Source organism: Zonotrichia leucophrys, chromosome 2 (genome assembly GCF_028769735.1).
Source record: "Zonotrichia leucophrys gambelii isolate GWCS_2022_RI chromosome 2, RI_Zleu_2.0, whole genome shotgun sequence".
NCBI classification, from domain to species: Eukaryota; Metazoa; Chordata; class Aves; order Passeriformes; family Passerellidae; genus Zonotrichia; species Zonotrichia leucophrys.
The window spans coordinates 10,215,822-10,238,588 of NC_088171.1; the positions used below are offsets into that span (position 1 = coordinate 10,215,822).

At 37.4% G+C, this 22,767-nt stretch overlaps 1 protein-coding gene across 1 annotated transcript in view; it reads right to left on the reverse strand.

Moving 5' to 3' along the window:
- The window catches only part of PTPRN2 (protein tyrosine phosphatase receptor type N2), a 634,908-nt gene that overhangs the window by 410,304 nt on the left and 201,837 nt on the right, over window positions 1–22,767 (reverse strand). Inside the window, exon 4 of the mRNA XM_064703906.1 lies at window positions 1,393–1,510. Within this exon, the coding sequence (XP_064559976.1) occupies window positions 1,393–1,510 (118 nt within the window). The remainder of the gene's footprint in view (window positions 1–1,392; window positions 1,511–22,767) is intronic.

Consider the following 22,767-nt stretch of genomic DNA (forward strand, 5'->3'; position numbering starts at 1 on the left):
TAACTTTTTATGTCTTCTTATATTTTTTTTTATTTTTATATAACTACAAATTGAGAACACTGCAGAATATGGCCTTGATATCATGAAAATCTGGCCTATTTTGTCTTACTCTCATGAATAAAAATTTTAGGTACTCTCTTAAAAAAAATCCCCAGAAGATATTGAAGATAATTTCTGATACCATCTACTGAGAGTAATCCATTCAATACTGACATTTTGTGTATCTAAGCAGTGAAAACATGTTTATGGATTCAACCACATGTTGTTATCACCTTTATGGTAATCTTTAGATCACTATCTTCTTTGGACATTAAGTTTCTACCTTACTGCACTTCTGAATGGTTCTGTGATTTTAAGAAATGCTTTTGAATCAGCAAACATGTGAAATACAGGGTCAAAGTCTCTGAATTAAATCAAAAAAAAGTGAGGCAAATGCAGTTGAAGACACTGGGAAGTATCAATTACACAGCATTTTATTTCCAGAAAAAAGCAATCTAGAAAATAAATGGTTCTGCAGTATATAGAAACCACATATTGCAGTACATGAAGATCTGAATTCCAACATCCACTATTTTGCCCATCAAGGCTAGAAGCTCAAATTTATCTTACTATATGAAAGTTTTTTTAACAAAAAGTCCTTTCTTTCAATTTCACTACTTTTGAGAATATATTTCTTAAAATCACTCAAGAAAAACCAAAATTTCTCATTTTTAATTGTTCCTAAAATTGCATCTGGGCTTTGTGTGGTTGGGTTGCATGCATTTAAAAGCCTGTAGGACAGAACAGACCAGGTAAAAGAGTCTCTTTATATTTGTAACTATATATGGAGGTGATATAATTGCAGGTTCAATGATGTCACTCTACAGAATTACTGATGTATCTTGCAACCAATTACTGCAAAGTCAACCCTCAATACCTTTCAAGCCATGTCCCAAGACTACCACTAAGAATCTATAGACTGCAATTCAATTATAAGTATGTTTTGGAAGAATTTGACTTTGAAAATACAATTAGTCACTCAGAATGTCATTCAATGCTTAGTCCAGAATAAAATATCTACTGTAGTTGCGCTGCTGTAAGTTTGCCTTTTTGAGCCAGTCATAGGTAGGGATGGCTGAACTGACAGTAGACAGTGCATAAATTGAATGAAAGGCATGATGTTTTGAATTCTGACACCTTAAATAATAAGAGAAAGTGTATTTCCTTAACTTGATGATAAACAAAAGAACAAGGTCCAGGGTTTTAATTCATTCTGTCCCCTGAACACTGGTGGACACCTTCACCCAGTAGATAGTGGCTGTTTAAAAATTTTTAAAATTCTGCTTCTGGGCCAACCTCTTATAATTTGCAAACCTTTCCAAAACCCAAGAAAAACCACTACAGAAGACTTACCTTGCTGTGTCAGATCCTTCAGATGCAAATACATCAGGGCGTCTGCTGTGGATTTTGTGAATGGTTGAGAGTTCCTGACCAATAACATGCTGGGTGTAATCATCTCGCCAGGTAAAACCTGATAAATAATAAAACAAACAAAAATAGAGTGGAAAATAATCACTATTTAACAACTTGGAAGTTTGGCAAAAATGTGCCCTACATAAACAACATTTAAAATAAAGAAAAAAGAAGCCTCACTTGGTTGGAACCCACAAGTAAACTGCAGATTCTCCTCTTCTGTATGAAATTCTGTCAATGAAATTTCGCTAATGAAATTTCTTTGCAATGGAAGGAAGACAGTAAATCATGCAAGGACATTTTTTAAGCCTTTGTTCTTAGCAGAATCTTAGCTAGGTGCAAACCAGTTTCAATACATAAAAAAGGGTTATTTTGGACAGTTATGGAAATTATCCCACTAGCTGGTGTCTGTTGAAAGGTTGCTTCATGTCTTTTCCATCCACAGCACACTGCCCCCTCTGCTTTCCTCATGAAACATTTACGTTTTGAACACTGAGGAGCAAGTACTGCAAGTTTCAGTATAACACACCTAGAGGTCAATTTAAGTTATATTTTAATGTTGAACCAAAGAACTTTTCAGCAAAGGGTAAGCACAACTATGTAGGCAAATTACAGTGAGTATTCGTTAAGTATATGCACTTCCAATCTCTCAATAATTACACCTGAAATAATGATACAATCCCAAACATAATTGTTACCTGATTTGTAATGCTACAAATTTTTTACTTTGTTACCTGATTTTTTTATGTTACAGTAACATTTTAGAGCATTGAATTTGCAGATGCAATTCTCTGTAAATATCTAGTAACTAAATATCACACAACTGAAGAGAATCTCTGCTGTTGTGCCCTGTGCCGCCAAACACCACAAACCTCTCAATGAATATTGATAGAAGTTCCAGATGTGCTTATCCAGGTGATAATCTCTTCCTGTAAGAAACCACCTAAGGAAAAATCCTCTCTAGCACCAGATGCAGGCAGTCAGATCTGGTTGGTAGAAGCAGGAAGGGAAGTTGCTAGAATTTGGAAGGAGGATTTCTGGTTCAGCCCCTATTCTGTGTACAAATTATAAACTTCACCACCATCTGGAGTCAACAGGAGGTTTTTTGGTGGAGGCAGACCCTTATGATGAAGATGAAGCATCCTCAGCCTCAGCAGAACTCAGAACTTGGCCACTTCTCTACCTGGGATGGGTGCTTTATCCATTGGGCTCTTCAGATTTTTCCACTGCATCGAAGCAGAATTATTTATCTATTTACTAAATTCTAGAATTAAAAAAGAAGCTTAGGTAGGACATTTCTCCACCAAAGGAGACAATTCTGAGCGTGCAGAAGTAAAAATGACTTTAATAAATATCAAATTTTCATCCTAGAGAGGACATACTTAAATAAGTTCAGTATATGTTTAGACAGGGCTAAGAAGCATTAAAACTATTCTGTTGTCTTGGATTTAGACAAGATTTGGGGGGATAAAGAAAGGCCCCATTTAGGCATTAGTTAAGTGGGCTGCATCCCAAACTTTTGTTTTCATTAGTGGATATAATAATGATAAGAAATCTAAATCAATGTAAGTATGCATGAAGGCTTTAACAAACAAAAAATGCTTTCTAACATTCCACTTGTGATCCTCCTTTCTCCTTTCCTTAAATAAAAATGTTACTCAAGTTTATTGAGGAAACACTTCACCTGAAGCCATATTAGATGTTAATGGCTACAGTAAATGACTCTAGACACTCGGGAGGGGAAAGAATATCTGTCTCTCTCTAATCTGGTTTTATTTCTGATTCATCCTTTTCAAATGCAAATATCACCTTTTCAAAGATGCCATGTAAGAAGATGGATTCAAATAGTTTCAAAAATCTAAATCTAAGGCTGCTCAGAACATGTTTTTATGTGAACACACATAAATGAGTCACCATGCACCTATGATTACTTTGATGTAGTGTAATTAAAATGATTTTTAAAACAAAGTTGAGATATATGCCATACCTATTTATATATATGTATATATATATATGTTCAACTTTACTTCTCTGTTGTCTAGCACTACACATTTCTGTTTGCTTTATAATCTCATGAAGGAGAAAAAAACTAAAATAACTTTCAATTTTAGGAGAATGTGCAACATAAAAAGTTCAGCTAGAATACATATATAGTAAAAACATTAGCATAGACTTAAAACTACTAATTCATGAACCATGAGTCCAAAATTACTACAGTTTTACTCTCTAAGCCAATACCAAACCTATTAAAGGCTAAAGAATATACAATAAAAAGCATAAACTTTGAAGAAAAATACATTTAATTATTCTGAAGAGCTTTTTTCAAATTAAAGCAAGAAGAGTTCATCCATGGTACTTCCATACAAATAAGAAATTAATCTCTGAATTTTGAGAAATACAGAGTTTTGTGCCTACAAACCCCAATATTTTCAGTAAAAGAGCATACAAAACCATTGAGATGCCTGTTCTCACTAGTCAAGAGAATGGTATGTCTGTTCTTATCTTCAATGCATTTTTTTTCTACTGCTGCACTATTTTAACATCTTTTTCTAATGCATTTCAAACCAGTATAGATGCACTATCATCCTTAATGTTGTAAAAAATGCAACTATGGCACTAAAAAAGAGTAAATAGATGAAAGAAAAACAGACTAGTTGTTATAGAGTTAGAAAGAGCTAGAGTTAAGGGAATATGCCCTCTCAGCTGTATCTCCAGCACTTTTAACTCACTTCAGTGTCAGGACAAGACAAGGATGAAAAACACAAATTTCAACTAATTCAAAAATCCCCTTTGCCAGTAATTCAATATTTCTGTCTCTTATGCAACAATCTCAGGAACTGCAGCCTGCCTAAAGTTAACCTCATGCCAATCATTTTCCAGCATTGTTTCAGTTTCAAAAAACATCTCCCACACACTGAGCCGAATAAAACCGCACATTCAAGAGCCATAATGCCAGGCTGACAGCTGCAATCAGAATTAGGGTTGAGAAGGAGCATATGACGCCGTATGGCGATTTCCTGTTCCCTTTGTCCTTTGTCCCTGTGCCGTCACAGCCCCGGCCTGGCCACCCAATTATTGCGATTTGTGTCCAGCGGCTGAGCAGGATCACAGCGGAGCCCTTGTGCGCGTTACTTCCATGTCACTGCCGGGGAGGGATGTGGGGGATGCCCAGCTCCTGATTATCCATCCCCCCCGTGGCTGCAAGGCCCAGGCCCTGCTCTCCCAGCCCAAATTCCCACAGAGGGACAATGTCAAGGGAAGAGAAGGAGTCTGGCAGACACCGGAATGACGCAAACACCGTGACAACAGCAGCGGACACAAAACTGCTCCCAGTCATTGAAGGTCATTGATAGGAGTGAGACCCCACTGTGAAAAACGCCAATCACTTGTTTGTAAGATTTTAGAACTTTAATAGTAATAAAATGGTTATAAAAATAGTAATACAATTAGAGCAATAATAATTTGGACAATCTGAATTAGGACAATATGAGACAATAGAAACAAAGAGTTACAGACGCCCCAGTACCTTTTTCTGAGCAGCATAAGCCCAAAAAAAGACACACATTAACAGAGGATCAACCCTTAAAAACAATAACTTGTTGCATATTCATACACCTCATACATGATGCATAAATTCCATTCAAACACAGGATTCTGTCTGATCATCCTTAACTCCTCCTCATAATCCTAACAGCGTTGTCCTGGCTGAGCGAGACAGGAGGAAGTTCATTTCTCCTGATAATGGGGCAAAAAATTCTCTTTCTCTGAAAGATTTAGGTGTCCTGTGACTGCTATCTCAGTGCGAGTCCTTTCTTTAGAAAGAAAGTATCCTACATAGCATAGTTCCTATTATAACATTTTTTATAAACCAAAACTATATTTAACACACTACTTAAGAGAATTAATACAGCATTACTTTCTAACACAACACATAGAATATTCATTTTAATATTTGCGAAAAGCCAATCATAAAATACGCATTTTTCACACCACGAAAAACAGCCATTGGTACAAGTTTTCCCTGCATTCCCTACACCATTTTCATTGGTGTCAGCCCAATGTTTACTTTTTTAAAAAATTTAATTGGAACTCCATAACCTAAATGTATGTGAAAAGGGAATGCTAGTATAAAGACAGTGGAGACAAGACATTAATACCTTTATCAAACCCAACTGGAAGGTCAAATCTAATGGAAGTCCTCTAGGTATAACAGTCCTTCATATCATCAGGCATCTCCCCAGGTCTTTTATTTCCACATCACAGTCTATTATTATGTAGTAGTAGTATTACCCACAACTACAAAAAAAATAAAATTGTTTAGGTCCCCATTATATTCTCATTATGATACATAAATGGCTGTGTCAACAGCAAGTACTCTTCTAAGAATTATTAGCTGAAATCAAATCAAAAGCAAGCAGTTTTAATAGCGAAGAAAACAGTTTCAGAGATTCACAGTGGTGAAGAGGTTAGCTTCTGTCCACAAAATTGAAATAAAAATTTTTTTCAAATTTAACATAAAATGTCACTTAGCCTGCTTAATTGCCTTTGCTGCTATAGCAGTTACAGAGAATTATTGAAAAATACTCAAAATTCAAGTATTTTCTTCTCCCAGCTGATCCATTTTTCTAAGCAATTGCATTTTTTGTGTGGTTTTGACTCTGTTTTCTATCTTAGAGAAACTTGATGTCACTCAAAATATACCTGTCAACATCTTTAATACATGTAAATTACAACAGCAGCTTTTGAAAACATTTATCTGCTACTTCTCTGTTCAACTTATCCTATTCAGACTCATACAAATTAATTTCCTTCCCTCTGAAGGCCTAAGTAAGAAAAAACAAAAGTTTTTTTAACAATTTGGAGGAGCTCTGGTGCAAATCAGAAGAGCTCAAAATAAGTCCTTTAAAGAAACAACAGTTCTCATTGCCCTGAGATTTGGCTGTTCCAATCTTCCTGCTGCTGCCCCTGACCCTTTTCCTGACCAGCATGGCTGATGTTGAACAGGGCTCTGCAGAAAAGTCCAGCAGAACCTATGTCTGACTCCTCTGTCTCTTGTACCAATCAAAATCTAAAATTATTAGTTCTTCATTAATATATTATCAACAAAATTATTTTTACATACCAAATTCATTGAAAATGACAGGAGATTATTCTAAATTTGCAGAAACCTATATATGGAAACTTGATTCTTCTTTGTCAGGAAATTCCCCTTTATAAAAGCCCGAAACCCTCAGAATTATTCAGAATTAAAAACAGGATATGCACTATTTCTGAGTTGTGACATTATTTTTTCTCTAGTTTTTGGTAACACTAGGCATTTTGTCCCTATATGGTAGATTAAAAATATATTTTTTTCTCTAAGCTACCTTCAACTGCTACTTCATTTCAGCCAGAAAACTCTCAGCTGTAGAGCTCAGAGACTTTCATCCCCCATGCCATGTGTTGCAAATTGTTAATGCCTACTTTAGCTGTCAGAACGTCTGCAGAATTGGGAATGATTTGCTTTCTTCCCTATTTTCACAACAGACAGGTCAGGGTAACTTATAGACAACAGCCTTCCTGCAGGCTGCCTTTGCACATTCTCCAGGGGAGCTGCTCTGTTCTCATTCCACACCTATTTCAGAGCTCAAGGACATACCCAATAATGTGCACCTATTTCAGCTCTGCCTAAGTCAAAATTGCAGATTTAATGCTGAGGTTGCTGTGTACAACAAAATTAAGTCTTTCAATTGCTATTGCTGTATGTCCTATCTAAGGTCCCAGCCAAAAGATAAAATCCTGGCATTGGCTCTTAAAAGAAAACTTCACCCAAAAGCAATTTTGTATTACAACTTGAAATAACAAATTAATGGCAAAAATAGAAATAGGGAAGTTAAACCCAACTCTTACACCACAACCTTTTAATTTCCCCATTTCTTTGTATTGGAATACTCATTTTTAGTGAAAATTTTGACTAAGACATTTTCTACAAAACTGGAAGAAATTCTGCCCAAACACTTTGTATCACACTTCCAGAAAAACTTACTTTAATTATTTTTTTTGCTCTGGTCTGACTTTGTATTTGCCTTCTAGTGGGCAAGCAAATCTGGTTCAGAATTTATTTGAAGAAATGACTGGGGGTTATAAGCAGTTATCATAACTTTTGTCCAGTCCATCTCAGCTGGAGCTGTGGTCATCCTCTCCTGAAAGTCCTCCAAAGCTTTTTATGTTTCATTCCCTTTTCCACTGCCAGGTACCAGGTTTGCATTGGTGACTTTTTTGCCTTCTTTTGGAGTTTCTAATGAGACCTTTCTTATATGGAAGAATTTCATTTGCTGCACTCAGCAGCAATTCACTCACAGGCAAAGAGCTTCTGTTTGAATGAACAGATGAAAGGGCTGCCTAAGGATTACAGCTTCAATTTTTCATATATTGTTTTATTATACATAAAAGTGATAATCTCCATAGAATTAAATTACAACCATGATGTGCTTACAGTCCTGATTTTAATTTACTCTAAGCAACTCTCCCAGAAGGTAGAGGGAAGGCTTTTCTCTTCAGTTTTTGAAATTTTTCTATTATTTGAAAAAGCAAAATGAGTGCTTCATTTGCCAAGGAGATTATAAAATGCTCTCACAGGACTCAGTATGTAATGTTTCCTTACCTTTATTTCAGCTCTTGCAGAGAGCTACAAATAATTGGGTTTCTACAAGAGAAAGTTTCTAAGTGTTACATAAGACTTGCCTGCCGCTGGAGCTGATAGCAATAAAAGACTAATATGATAATGCAAAATATATCTCCAGACTCCCACATAAAGCAGGTTACTTTCCAAAGACTACAACTGAATGGATACATGATTCCAGAATCCTTGAGATGAATCCCATGCTATTCACCATGTCATATAAAAGTTCCCACAAACTATTGACCCTCAACCCAAAAACATACACAGAAATGCTTTCTAGGAAGGGAGGTTATCTTGCACTGTTACAACTTCATACTAATGTTCAACTTTAATTAAATCCATCTTTGACTTGAATATCTTTATGTCTCGCCTAGGCTGTGACATAAAAAACAATCAACTCTAATACATGGTGAGAAAAGGTGCACCCTTTTCTGTCCCTGGACTATGCACAGACATTTCCTCTGTGCTGTCAGCCCAAGGAGTTTTCATGAACATGAGGAAATGTTCACATGCACTAAAAATAGTGATACTAAAATAAAGATGAGATTACTTTCCTTGTTTCACCAAGCTTTGAACCCAAATGCAGTAGCTGGCACTCACACTGAGATGTGTGTAACTATTCCAAATTTAACACAAAAAGGTCCGATGTTAGTTTGACACTGCAAAACTCTTTAATACATTAATCCTCTGCAATCTCCTTTTAGAGTAAGGATTGATGATACTTTTTTCCTGTCAAAATTACCTTCATTTTTCTGTTCCTTTCTCTTTCCATCTTATTATTCCCTTCCAAGATGTCTTACACTACACTTTCATTCAAACTCGAAGTTTTTCTCAAACTCAGGATCTCTTTAAGTATGCATAAATTGGTTGTAATGCTAAACTGTACAATGCTAAGAATGGAAATTTTGTCCAAATAGTAGTTATCAATGCATTTAAAATTAGCAGGTTTTCCTTCTCATTTTATTTTATGCAATTCATTTCATGCTATCAGTAGGATGAGAGCCTTATTGTCAAAAAAATATAGTTCCTGGGAAAGGACTTTTGAAGTGTCTTCAGCCTGGGAATTAAAACATCACCTGTAACAAGGTAAAATTGGTTGAAAATGTGCTGGCACTTAAATCAGTACAGAAAATTAAGTGGATATACAGGTTACACTTACTCTGGCAAATTCATCTCAGACCTACAGTTCATCATGTATTTTTAAATGCTTATGAGCAGAACTGTTCTTTCAGCTCCACATAGTGGTTCTCAGCCCTGTTTTATGTAACTGTTGGACTCTTTGATGTTTGTGAAAAATCAATTTTTGGCTGTCAGAGCAGCGCTCTCAGCTTCACATCCAGAGCCAATACCAGGGATGCCACCCCAGGCTGGACAGTGAGGGCTGCATCTTCCAGGGCACCTCCACCTCTGGTTTTGAACAAAATTCCCTCTGACCACAGTACAGACAATGCACCAGCAGCACAGAGGGAGGGTTACGATGAGCCAGGGCAAAGGTTTCTCCAGGACACTCCCAGTCTATCCCATGAGGAAACTCAATATTCCTGAAACCCTTGCCCTAGGAAGGGTCTTAGGTCTGCTACTCATCACACTCTGTGCTGCACTATGACAAATACAAATTAAAGCAGGTAAAAGGTAATTTGTTTATACTAAAGGAGTGGAAGAAACTCCACACAGTTTGTGCAGAACCATATCTTCCATTTTCCACTTTTAAGCCATTTCTCTGAGACTGCAAATTCCTCCTGGGAGAGGCCATATATTGCATACATTTGCAGAGTCTCTTTCTGCAGCAATAACAATAACAATAATTGTTGTTGTTGCTATTATTATTAATAAAAGCCCAGCAGCTGCAGAAGAGAGGGTTCCCTTAGGAACTTTGTAAGGATCTTGGTGGCTGAAAGCTCAGAGCTTTCCAGGGAACTGAGCTAGCCAAGACAGTTTGCCTGCAGCAAAGATGAACAATCTGCAGGTCATGTGTTCCCCAAAATCTGATTAGAGCTCCTCAGGTTTCATTTTGAATTCACCCTGTGTAGAGAAAACGCACACACTGAATTTGTGCAACCCTGAAAGGCATTTTCAGCCAGAGGAGTATTTGAATTATTTTCTTGTGCACATACAATTTTTGGGTATTGGTCCTCTAAGCAGCTGCAATGGAGGGTGCAATTACTGTACACTGAATGACAGAGAAGTTTTTAATTAAAGCCCTTTTAGTCTTTGCATCTCAGAGCTCTGATTTACATCTCAATTCCAATTAAAAAAATACTGTACCACTTGTAAGCCAAGGTAAAGTGCCTGCCCATATATTAAGCTAGTGTCTATGGATAAAAATTCTATAATTTGATTATTTTAGCCAACAATGAAAAGGATTTCATGAGGGAATCTCTGACTGGCATGATTTCCAACATGGTGTTCATTTTCCCTCCCTTCTTTCATGCAGTTAATACCTCAGTAAGCTTTAATAACATTTTTAGACAATTCATATAGTGCTGATTCATGGATTCCCACTGATGCTTTGTCAGCTGCACACACTATTGTTTCTTTACTGCTTTCTGGGTTTGATCTCTCTGAACACTTAAAATATGAGCTGTGACTCAGTTTTACCACAGTATACCACAATGCTGCTAAAAAAGTTTTTTTGAAAAAGACTATCAATGAATTAAAATATTTGCACTAGAAGAGCTGGCACAAGCTCATCAGATATGAACTTAAAACCCCCTAAAATCTAAGTCTTTATGTGGACAGTATTTGGTGCCATCAAGTCATAACACACCGCTCCATTCAAAAAGATTTGTCAGGTTTCTTGCTCATAACTCTAAAGAGCAGCTAGATTTAAATGTAATTTACTGGAAACCCTGACATTAACAAAATGCCTCCAAAAGAGAAACAGTGACACAACAGTGAAATAAAGCATACAGAGGGACATAAAATTCCTATCAGTCCTGGGAGAAATTTTTTCCCTGTGAGTTTTATGCCCAGCTAAAATCCAAATATTCTAAAACAAAAGCTCTGCTAATTTCATGCCACTAAGGTCTAACACTAATTACACAGACCTGCTATTCACAGTGTGCTCACTATGAGCTCAGACAACTCTCTCTGGGCACAAATCATGGTTTGGGGTGCAGGCTGGACCTGCAGGCTGAGCCCCAGGAGGGGGAACCAGAAGCACTCGTGCCTTCTCTTGGATCTGCCCTTCCCCTTGTAATGCAACTCCAGAGCCGTGGCTCATTTCTCTATCTGCATCACAAATATAGTAACAAAACACAATTTCAGGGGTTAAAGTGGTACTGCATTTCATGTGACATTTGAATATTGTAGAACTAGGCAGGCATAAACAAGGAACAATGGCAAAACCAGAAATCAGCAGGAGCTACTGCAGTGTGGCATGAAATGGCAGGTACTTGGACTTTTTCTGAACTTTGGTGTATTTTTACTATTTAAGGACTAGTAACTAATATCAAGGAATTTAACATATTTTTGAAAACACCATTTATTCTATAAATTTTTTCACCATCAGCTCTGAATGCTGTAAAAAGCAGCAAACCTGCTTTAAAGCAACACTGAAGTGAAGCAGCAATGATAGAGTATTGCAAAAACACTGGTGATGTAGCCCTTATGTCTCACTGTTAGTATTGCTACAGAGGAAAAGTCTTCTGATCAGTGGCTCCCAGCTTTAAGAAATAATGATATATTTCTAGATAATCGACTGCTACCTATTACCATACTTTTGATGTGGTGGAACAGTCATGTGCCTTATTTTCCACATCCTCAGGGTATCCTGGTTAAATGTCACATGCATTTTTCTCCCATGTTAAGAAAACAAAACTTGCATATTAATTCTTTTTAAGGGAGGCACAAAATGCAATAAGAAAGGAACATTATTCTATTCATCTATAAACTACTCCAACAGACATATAAATAATACTGGAAAATGTAATGTAGCTTTAATTAACAGCAGTGCTCCCCCCATATTATAACAGTCTTGATAGATGAAACCTGCTGCAATCAATCTGATTGCTCTGAGAGCAGTTTAAGCTAATTCACAACAAAAGACACAAAGTTTAAAAGCCAGAATATCACACAATTTTTACAAGTATTTTGTTATTTAAATTAAGATCTCTGTGTCACTGACCAGATTTCTTAGTAGAGAAATTATAAGCAGCCCTCACTGTAAATGTAACCAAGAGCTGAAGTGTCCAAGTGTTCCACACACTCCTCTATGGTTGTTCCAAATATCAGAATAAAATAACAAAGAACTGCCCTCTTCTAACTCCAAAATGCTTGTGGTTCAGTTGTCCAAATCTGTAGTTCAGTAAAGTAATCTACCTACAAAATGTTTGCTATCATGGCCCCAAAAGGCACAAATCTTGAAAACGAAAAAGCCATGAGTGAATTTCACACAGTGTTAGCAGTTCCAAAAAGAAAAAAAAAAAAAAAACCTTTATCTAAAGAAATGATCAGTTTATTTTTACACTTCAAGACTATTTGTTGAAAGGAGGAAACTAGGATTAACTTGTTTCATTTACTATGACAAATAAAAGAGAAGCACGGGGCATTGCAAATTCAATGATTTATTGCTAATTTGCTATTCCTACTCACCATTCATTTCTATGTCTATATATAAAGATAAACTGTATTTGTAGATATTAATTTACATGCATTATATGACATTAAAGTATTTCTTTCTCTCAATTACTTCTCAGCCAAATGCCAAAGGTTCAAACATATGAACTGAGCCTGTCTGTCTTGACAGCCAGATAAGACTGAGCTTTTGTACTTTACATTATATTTAGCAGTGAGTCAGGTTTGGTTCATTTTGCTCTATGCAGTACCAAGCTATGCCGTTAAATCTATGATACTTCTAGAAACCAAATATACCCACTGTTACTCAGATAATTTTTGATCAACCTGCTTGCTTGAAAGTACATTAGAATTAAGCAAGATTTCCAAGATTACAGCAAAGATAGTCTTATTGATATGTCAGAAAAAACAATTAAGTATTTTTCACATTTAATCTGTATTTAGTAAAAAAAAAAATCTGTTTAGCTGACTGTAATGTTAATATACTTTGCGGATGTAATTTTCTGATTTGGTTTTTTTTGGGGGGGAGGGGTTTCCCCTCTGTAATCCCTATGGCAACAAGGCTAAATCAGATTGTGCAACCATACCAGATAACGACTGTGCAGGTGCCACCACTGCAAGGCATGATGCACCCCCCAGGTGTCCCTGTTCCTAGAGCTCCTCTCCTGCACACTCAGAAGTCTCCTGGGATGCTCCCAGCAGCACAGAGGCAGGGCCATTTATTTCCCAAGGCTCTCCCAGAGACTGGGCAGGTTATGCTGTGTGGATAAACACACTCCAAAAACACTTTATCTCCATCAATACAGAAGTTGAGCTGGAAGTGTTGCCCAGAACAGGTCCTGCCCCAGTTTTGGTGTAGCCTTGGATGGTTTGGGCCTTTGCCACAAGTAGTTGGATGAATGGGTGCAAGGAAATAATCCTATGTGGAAACTTGTGCAAATATTGTACTGAAAAAGTTAAACTAGACTCCATCTCTCCCCACATTATGGCCTTACATTGATAACAGGAATAGGAAGCAGAAAGTACTTTTTTATTATTTTCATTATCATTCACATTAATGCCATATCAACAGATCTGGTCCAAATCATGATCATAATGGTTGTAAATCCTGTTTACTTTTGCAGCAAGCTCTTCAAATGGCATTGAAGAATGCAAGGCATTTTTCATAAAACAGAAGTCAGCTCCTAGTCAGGTGTTTAGGATTCAGTTATCCCTAGCTATTAAACAAATCACCCTCATATATATAAGCTGGATATATTCCTTCTCCTACTATACTTTGCATCACTTTTGTTGGCCAGGGAAAATTTCCCTGACACAGTTTTTACAACCCCACAATTAATTTGTCTTCATTTCATTGTTTCCTTAATACCACTATGTAAGCAAAAGATTTCAATCCTTTCCAAGTGGAATGAAGCAGAAGTGAGCTCACATCCCTAATAAATTGTTTATTGAATATTTATTTTTACTTGGATGACGCAGCGCTTGTGAATCCGCTGGTGGTAAAGCCCATGCTTACATGCTACAGCACAACATTTATTGAAGCAGATATTCCTGCCAAATCTATATTGCATTTATAAATCTTCAAAACAAGCTGGTAAATGTCACTTCTTCTTAAATGCTTGGCAGAATCAATGACAAGTGATGCTGCCTTTGCCCTTGAAGAATTCATGTGTTTGGATCTGAGTCCAAATTCTAAAAACCTGTTCAGAAACACACGCAACATAAATGCACATGCAATGCACAAGAGGCACTGAGGAAAAGAAGGAAAAGTTACTCTAAATGCAAAAGTTCAAGACAAACAGGAAAGCTTTTCTATGGCTTTTTAAGATTTTCACTGTAAGCTCTGTGAAATGCACAACTTGAAGCCCACTGCCTTCTTTCCATTCGGCATTGGAATATTTGGCAGTGGTCATCCATACACTACCCAAAAGCAACCAGCACATTTGGATGTGGTTTTAGTACCTCATTAGCCACCTCTTGAAATAAGTACGTATAAACTAAAAATCCAAATACAGACCTATAATATCTAATTCTCAAAAAAAAAAAAGTAGAAACTACCCTGGCATAACATCAGGCAAATGCTATGTACTGCATATTTGTGTTTCCTAAGTATGTATTCTTCTTTTTATGAATGATATTTCTGATTTTTTTAAACTATATCTCCAACTGCCAAGAGAAAGAAAATGCAAAAACTGAGCAGTACAGTAAGAAAATGTTCTATGTCCTCTAACTCCTTGCATGCTGCCAGAGAATTGTGGAACAGTCTGCTCAGTGTCAGTGGGATGCCCATCTCCAGAGTGGAGCTGCTCTGTTAGCAGCACAGTCCAGATTCGCTGTCATGCCTGACATGGCACAGCCCAAATGCTTTTCCAAGGAAAGCACTGCAGCGTCCTCATTTTCCATCTGCTTTTGTACCAGCAATGGTTTAGAAGGCTGTGGGGTGGTCTAGTCAGGGCTCTGAATTATACAGCAAATAGTATTCTTCAAGAGCACATCAGCTGGCTTAGGCTAATGACATGTTTCTGTGGAAGAACTGCAACTATAACATCTTTTTTGCCCACGGTGGATTTCTCAGAGTTAGGGGAATTTCCCTGAGGAGAAATGCTGTCAGCACAGGGCAAGGAAAGAGACCAGATAAAGAGAATCCATGGAGATCCAGCAGAGAAAAGTCTCTCTCCTTCTGAGTTATAATCTCCACTGCACCTTATACCCTCCAGCCACACAGAGTCTCCCTCCTTTCATAAGAATATTTTCTTCTGGGGAGAAACTGGATATGTGATTCTCCTGACTTGACCCACAGCTATCTTCAGGGCACCTCCCTCACTTGCCAGCACGAGCATCTCTTTTCTTTTTAGCAAAACCTACGTTTGCTTAACTCCCAAATGGTGCTGAATGTGTTAATTAAACAGAAAATAATTGGCAGAGCTTGTCATAGAAGTGACACTGCAATGACACATGAGATCTTGGGGCAATATTAATTGATAAAATACAAAGTGAAATGGAAAAAAAGATTGCCCCAAATCAAGACTTTCTGTTTATTGGTAGAAGCCATCAGAGTTTTAAAAAAATAGTCTCCATCTTTTGGTGGCTGTCAGGCTTCTAATTGCTTCAGATTGGAAAACTGGCTTTGAAATGGGAGTAGTTCAATAGGAAACAAAAAACCCAGAGCCTAGATGGTGATGATGAGCAAATATGACTTCTCAAGCATGCATCCAGGAAAATGAAGGACAAAAAAAGACTACGAGATACTTTGTTACTTTTCATTTCCAAGTTAAACAAAGCATATTCCCCCTCAAGACCCCACTCCCCACCAAAAAAATAAAAGGATAAGTAACCTGAAGCAATTTTACCCTATTCAGTAAAATCCCTGGGAATGGCATCTTGTAGTAGGTATGAAAAGATTTCTTGGGCTACATGAGACTTTAGGAAATGTGATTATTACATTAATGCATTGTTTTACTCTAAATAAAAGAAAAACCCATTGCTTTTACAATTTCAGCTTATGTTTGATGTCTGCACACAGTGATTTGTAAAGCTTTTAAAAATTGCTTAAGCACACACTTCTTTTTCTCTAATTCCTGTATGCTTTGTTAAATAATTGTCTTAATGCAACAACAGCAGGATATTTTGGATCTTTACAGGAGAGATGGATTACATGGCAGCCATGAAATATTGGCAAAAGCATCACACATTGTTCAAAGTTTTCAAATGTGTAATGCAGAGACTCTTTCATTTCATCCACCAACCCTGAAGATATCTCAACTGATAAAAAGAAATATTCCAGCTCCCTCTTTGAAAATTACTGAAAGCCAGGTGTCAAGACGCTGGAAAGCTGCCCTTTCATCAGCTCTCTTTGGCTATGTGACAGGGAAATGGGAACCTGTTGGAAGAAGGAAATTATTTTCTGTAAGTTCCTTCCCAGTCTGTGGCATTGACTCCATACAACTGTAATTGACAACCTTGACTTGGAATAATTTGGGGAAATATTTAATGTTTCCCAAGTACAATGAATTAAAGGGTTAGAATAAAATGGGAGGGACGAAACACAGCCTGTTTGTGGTATGGACTGCCACATCTGATACAATTTCTTATTATATAAGAATGTGTTTACTCATCTCATATTCTTCACAGTGTATGTCCCTAATAAATGTTTAGGGTTGTATGACAGCAACAAAGTGTGACAGGTTCCTAATCTGCAAAACAACTGAAAAATGATGTTTTTTACAGAGGCAATCCCACATTTGCCTGCTCCCTGATTTAGAGTTTCCATCTGGGCAGTTGGCAGTCATTCCCTACAGCTCAGGCTACCTCGAAACACAGCACAGAGGCTTTGGGCAAACTCTGAGTTAGACACTCAGTAAGAGAAGATTTTTCTCCCTAAAATCACTTCCATCTTCAGATATTTTAATCAAATGAACAGCAGTTCAATTTCCATTATTCCAAAAGAGAAATCTAGAAAACCACTTGAAAGCTGAAATTATCATCAGAAGTTTGTGGTGTCCTAAGTCATTAGATGCAATTTGAAATAGACAGGTTTTGTCCATTCTTTTCTCTCTATCCTTTCTTCATCTAGAAACAGATTTTATTAGGAGAGTTGAAAAAATAAAACCAAGAAATCTGTGTAATGAACAGAAAAAACCCTTATTTCTAGAAACGTTATTTCATTAGCAGCATTCTTTGAACATCACTGTTCTCTGCATTACACAAAAAAAAAAAAAAAAAAAAAAGGAAATGCAGTTGCCTTTTCCCCTTCCTACTTCTGCTACCATGTTGTTAATTCCAACTGCAAAGTCACTGACCCTTGAAATTATTTTCACATGCCTGGCAAACACATGCGCCTTTTCCTTACCTTTATGTTTCTAGAATTGTTCCTTCAAAATTTAGTGTGTCCCCTAGAAAATACTGTTTCACACAGGTGAATTAACAAATATCAAAACTTGGCCTTTGTTTTAGCCTTAGAGACCTAAAGCCCCTAATGATGGAATTCTGAGTTCAGCTTGCATTATTCCTCCCTAGAAACATAAAACCAGATTCAGCACATGTAACACTGCTGCAGCTTAAGCACAGCAAGATACACCCTGAACCTGCAAATCCCTCCTTCTTATTTGTACAAGCCAGGCTATGAAAACAGACACCTCTAATGAATTCACTGAGAAATCCTCAGTAGAAGTAGCAACAGCAGACTTAGAGCTATAATATTTAAAGCAACTGCAAAATTGTGCTTTCATCAGGGAAGGAACAAAAGCTTTGTTAGTTTTGAAGCTTACATTTATATTCAGCATAATAATTCAAAGTATCATTGCCTGCCACTATTAGGACACAGAGGTCAAATATGGCAAGTAAAAAAAAGATTACATTCACAAGCTATACAAAAGAGAAAATAGGCTCAAATTGTATGAAGTGCAGTGACATTATTTAAATGTCTTTGTTAATCAGGGTCCTGACATAAGAGATGGTGCTGAGAAGAATTTGCTCTTCAGACTCTTCTCAGCATGGGTCAAATCTGCTTAATATTCCAAACGCTGAGTCTAGCTGAACTGCGTTACCCCTTTATGATCTCTCATCTATTTTTTTTCCTCCTTTGAATTCAAGATGCACTGGTATTTTCAGTTTTCATCACTGCTAAAGGGCAGGCAAGTTATAGTATAAACAGTGAAGTTCCTTTCATGCCTTGTTTATAATGATTTATACATTATATAGCTGTTAGACCTGCAGAAATTTTTGTAGAAATTCAGAACACACACCAAAAAAAAAAAAAAAGGAAAAAAAGGAGGTTTGGGAATGTTTACCTTCAACCTTATGTATTTTTTTTTCAGTTGCTGGATAAGAGACAAAGAATAGGGCTATCTGCTGATTCACACATGAGAATATGATTAATCCAGTTTCCGTCCTATAGAGCCACAAGAGCGTGGAGCCCATGCAAAGCAAACAACAGTGGGGCCCACAGAGCACTTAAGGTACAGATGCTGCTGTTTACTTATCTACACCAGCATCCCACTTGAAATACACCCATGAGGGCTGTGAAGGATGCTTCAGGTGGTCAATTATCACTCTTACATGGAAGAATAGAAAATAAATAAAAATAGCAAAGTCAAGCCAGTGGTACATCTTAGCCAGTAAACTGGTCTCCCCATTCACCAGCACTGTTTGTGGGAAGCAAAAAATTATTCCTAAAAATAAAAGTTAGCCCTGGTCCTCCTGTTGGCCCCATACTGAAGAGGATGTGCTCTGCAATCACAGGAACAAGACCTTGTGCTCTTCTATCATTCCTTCTTCCCCCAGCCATCCACAATCTTTATCCCTGCCAGCTGCTTTCCCATCACCCAGGCTTGCTACCTGAGGGCTCTGGAGGCTTTTTTTGTTTCCCTGCCAAAACACTCAATCCATAAAAGACTTTCTCCCATTTCAAACAAGACATACAGCGCACTGAGGGGACATGAAAGAGCAGCTGGCCAGTTTATTTTGATTTATTGGAAACATTATAGGATTGCCCAAAGGCCTTGGTCAGAGTCCAGTTGTGCTCAGAGCTGTTCCAGCCTGTCTGCAGCAGTGCAAAGCAGGAAGATGGATGAGGTTGCTCGAGACAAGATGAGATCCAGCCCACCCAGGACAACTCTTCTCACAGTGGGGATTTAGGAAGGACACATTACTGTAAAGACCAACTGCACAGTTGTTGAAGATTTTGATAGTCTGACCTAACTGCAAGAATTGAGGAAAAGCAATGACACAAATCAGACTGTCTGATCCGACCCTTTCAGGTGTTCAGATAAACAAAGTTTTCACACTACGGACCAACATTTGTTAAAAGCTGGTTTCCAAAATGTTCCTATTCAGAATCAAAACCAATTCAATAGTAACTACTCACTGCCTAGATTACCATATCCTGTATTTACACTTAATGGTTATTTTTTAAATTGCAGAGGGAGTGGAGAATACCACTTCATCTTTGAGACAAGTTTCACCAAACCAATGTCGGTCACAATGGTCTTCTCCCATGATGCAGAAAGACAGTGGCATATTGATCAGGTGGCTTGAGTTAGACAACAGAATATTTTCCATGTTTTCAAGAGGTTTAATAGATATTTCATTATTTCCTGTCGTGGCTCTGATCCCTGATGCAGACATCAGCCCCAGTGAGAGCTTAGGGGCTATAATCAGAGCTTTGCATGTTAGAAGGAGACACAAAAAGTGTTGGAAAGGCTGAATATGCCTTAATACCTTCTTCCATGACCAACACAGGTGGCAACAGCCAGGTGCTGAAGCTGAGACACTTCTGGGAAGGAGAAGGGTCCCCTACATGGTCTATATGCAACATAATATAAATTCACTGTGTTTTATTGGAGATTAGATATTTGCACTTCATTTATTTTAAAAGCCCTCAGAAGAACAAAGTAAAATATAAAGAACAGATCACAATGAGAAGAGGGAGATAACAGGAGGGAGGATTTTGAAATAGGAAGAGGGAAAAGAGGTTTAAACATATTTCTTTCTCTCCTTACAATTTTCTTCATGGTGGTTTTACCTTTTTCAGGACCAGCTTCAGATGGGGAGTATTTAAGTATCAAAAAAGAACTCTTCACTTCAGAGAACCAGTTTCACTAAATGTAATGTTGACAGGCACTGTACAGCTACGGTGTGTATTTGGGAAGACATAATAAATACGATCTGAAAAGGTCACATCTCACACAGGCACCTTTGACGACTCATGCAGACTCTCAAAATACAGCTCAGAAGTAGATACAGTAACACATTCCTTCCCTCCAGCGTTCACAGTAAGCAGGGCTTCAAAACCACTTAAATTTCCTATTAAAAAAAAAATCTCAATTCAGGAATATACCCCTTTGATTTAACACATTCCTAGAAAGGCAGTCGTGCTCTTGTATTCCATGCAGCAGTCCACATTCAATATGGAATTATTTATTTTCAGAGCAAAAAATAAAAATTAGCATTTCCAAATTGATTTTTTTGGAAAAGGAAGAAACAAATAGGCAGCAACATATTTATGACATCTTACTCCTTCTTGCTCACACCCTTCTGCTATCAAATATTTAAAAGATTAATGACACTTCAAATTATAAAAAAAACAATAAAGCACTGCAGTGCTTTTAAATAAAAATCATGTCCAACTTGATTTCTGTTCTTCTTTCTCAGCTTTTGGGATTGAAGGGGTTAATTTATTCCCTGAGACAGAAGACCTTAGATAAGCTTGCTGGTTATATAGGCATGTCTGGGTTGCTAGGAGTTTAAACTATCAGCTTGCAAATGGAGCTATTTCAGATCCCAGGTGATCCAAAGAATAGGTCTCCTCCTGCACTAAACGATGCAGGGATTATGTGGAAAAAAAATTGTATGTGATCCTGTAATCAGACAATACACTGTAACACATAAGCAGAAAGATGCTGAATTAAGGCAGTGTAGGCAATGCCAGAATTACATTTGTCTACCTTCTGAATGCTTGATTTGCAGTCTCAGGAGGTTTTAATAATATTATTTTTAATATTCACAACTATTGTGCATAACACACAGGAAATATGATACAATACTGGGTAATAATGACACCTCTGGTGTGCAGCTCCTGCTTGTTAACTGCCCCAGCATTTTTCTTATTCGGACATGGATATTGCAGTGGTTAATAATATAATATCTTCTGTATATCGGCTCACTCATGCATATGACCACTTGATTGCCTCACACACACTGTTTAACCTAATTATCATGAACACTGATGTCTCAAGAATTTTCTGTGCCTCCAAGATCTGCACTGTGGCAAACAGGCATTACTCTCTAAGCAATTTCTGAGCTTGGTCACAACACAGTAAACCTGTGCCACTTGGCTAAGCCTGATGCATCCTTGATAAACACTGCTGAACCACTGCCAGAAATGTTCTGTGCCCTGTGATACAGCTTGCATTAAAGCAAAGGCTAAAACATCTATAGAATAAGAAGAGCAGGAGCTTTGGGGGAAATGGAATTGTTGTTGTGGGGTTTTTCTAATTATACAAGCATGAGAAACACCACAAACTACTTAGTGCGGGGGGGGGGGGGAATGTAGGCTTGAGTTTAGCTGACAATGAAAGTAATCAGAACCTGCCACACAGTATATAAAATATGTGCAAACACATAGTTGACTTTTATTTATTGGTGCTAAAGCTCCCAGTGAATTAAACTGGAGTTCAGGGTGCTAAGCACCCCTGTAAATCAGGAGCTTCGTGCACGTGCAATTGTGGTCCTGGACTGCCTGCTCAACAGGAAATCACTTTTATCATCACAGTGACTCGAGGAGAGAAGCCCATGACCAGAATGCTTTTCTTATCTTCTGAATCTGTTACTCTGTGTAAACTATTTCTACAGGAAATAAATCTGTAAAGGTGGCATCAATTATTACAGTTTCAATTAAGGTATTGAATGGCAGGAGGTGCCATGCGTAACAGAAATGCCTAATTTGAAAAGGGAACAATGTACATTTTTTAGATAAAGCTGAAGTAATTTTTTTTTTTAAATAATTTACCCAGGATATTTATTCTCTTTTCAACAAAGGAGATGACAGTATCCATACACGATAAAAATCTTCTCTCCTCCTCTTCTAGACAAAGGTAGAGACACAAGGCTGGTTTTCATATTCATCTGTTATTAGTTTTGCTACATTCCCAGCTCTTGCCAAAAGCCTCAGTTTTCCCCTTTTCCTTGAAAAATCAATGTAAAAATCCTTCATCTGTGATTCTGAACTGAGAAACCACACAGAGATTGACAATCTACCTGTGCTTGCACAAGTGTTTAGATCACCAGAAACTAATAGCTTGTGCACAATTATGCTAAATCATCTTCATGTTTGTCCCCATGACACATGATTGTTGGGTTTTACATTAATCAAAAAAACAAGCTATAACAAACTATCTGAATTGTAACGTTCTGGCTTAATACAAGAGTTTGAGGAAAAAAAGCCATGTCAGCAAAATTAATTTGCAGGAATTACACAGGAACTGATCCAGTTTCCACTGAATGCAGTAAAACTACTCCATGTGCTCTATGCACTGCATTTAACCCACCTCCCAGAATCACCAGCAAAGTGGTTGGCAATG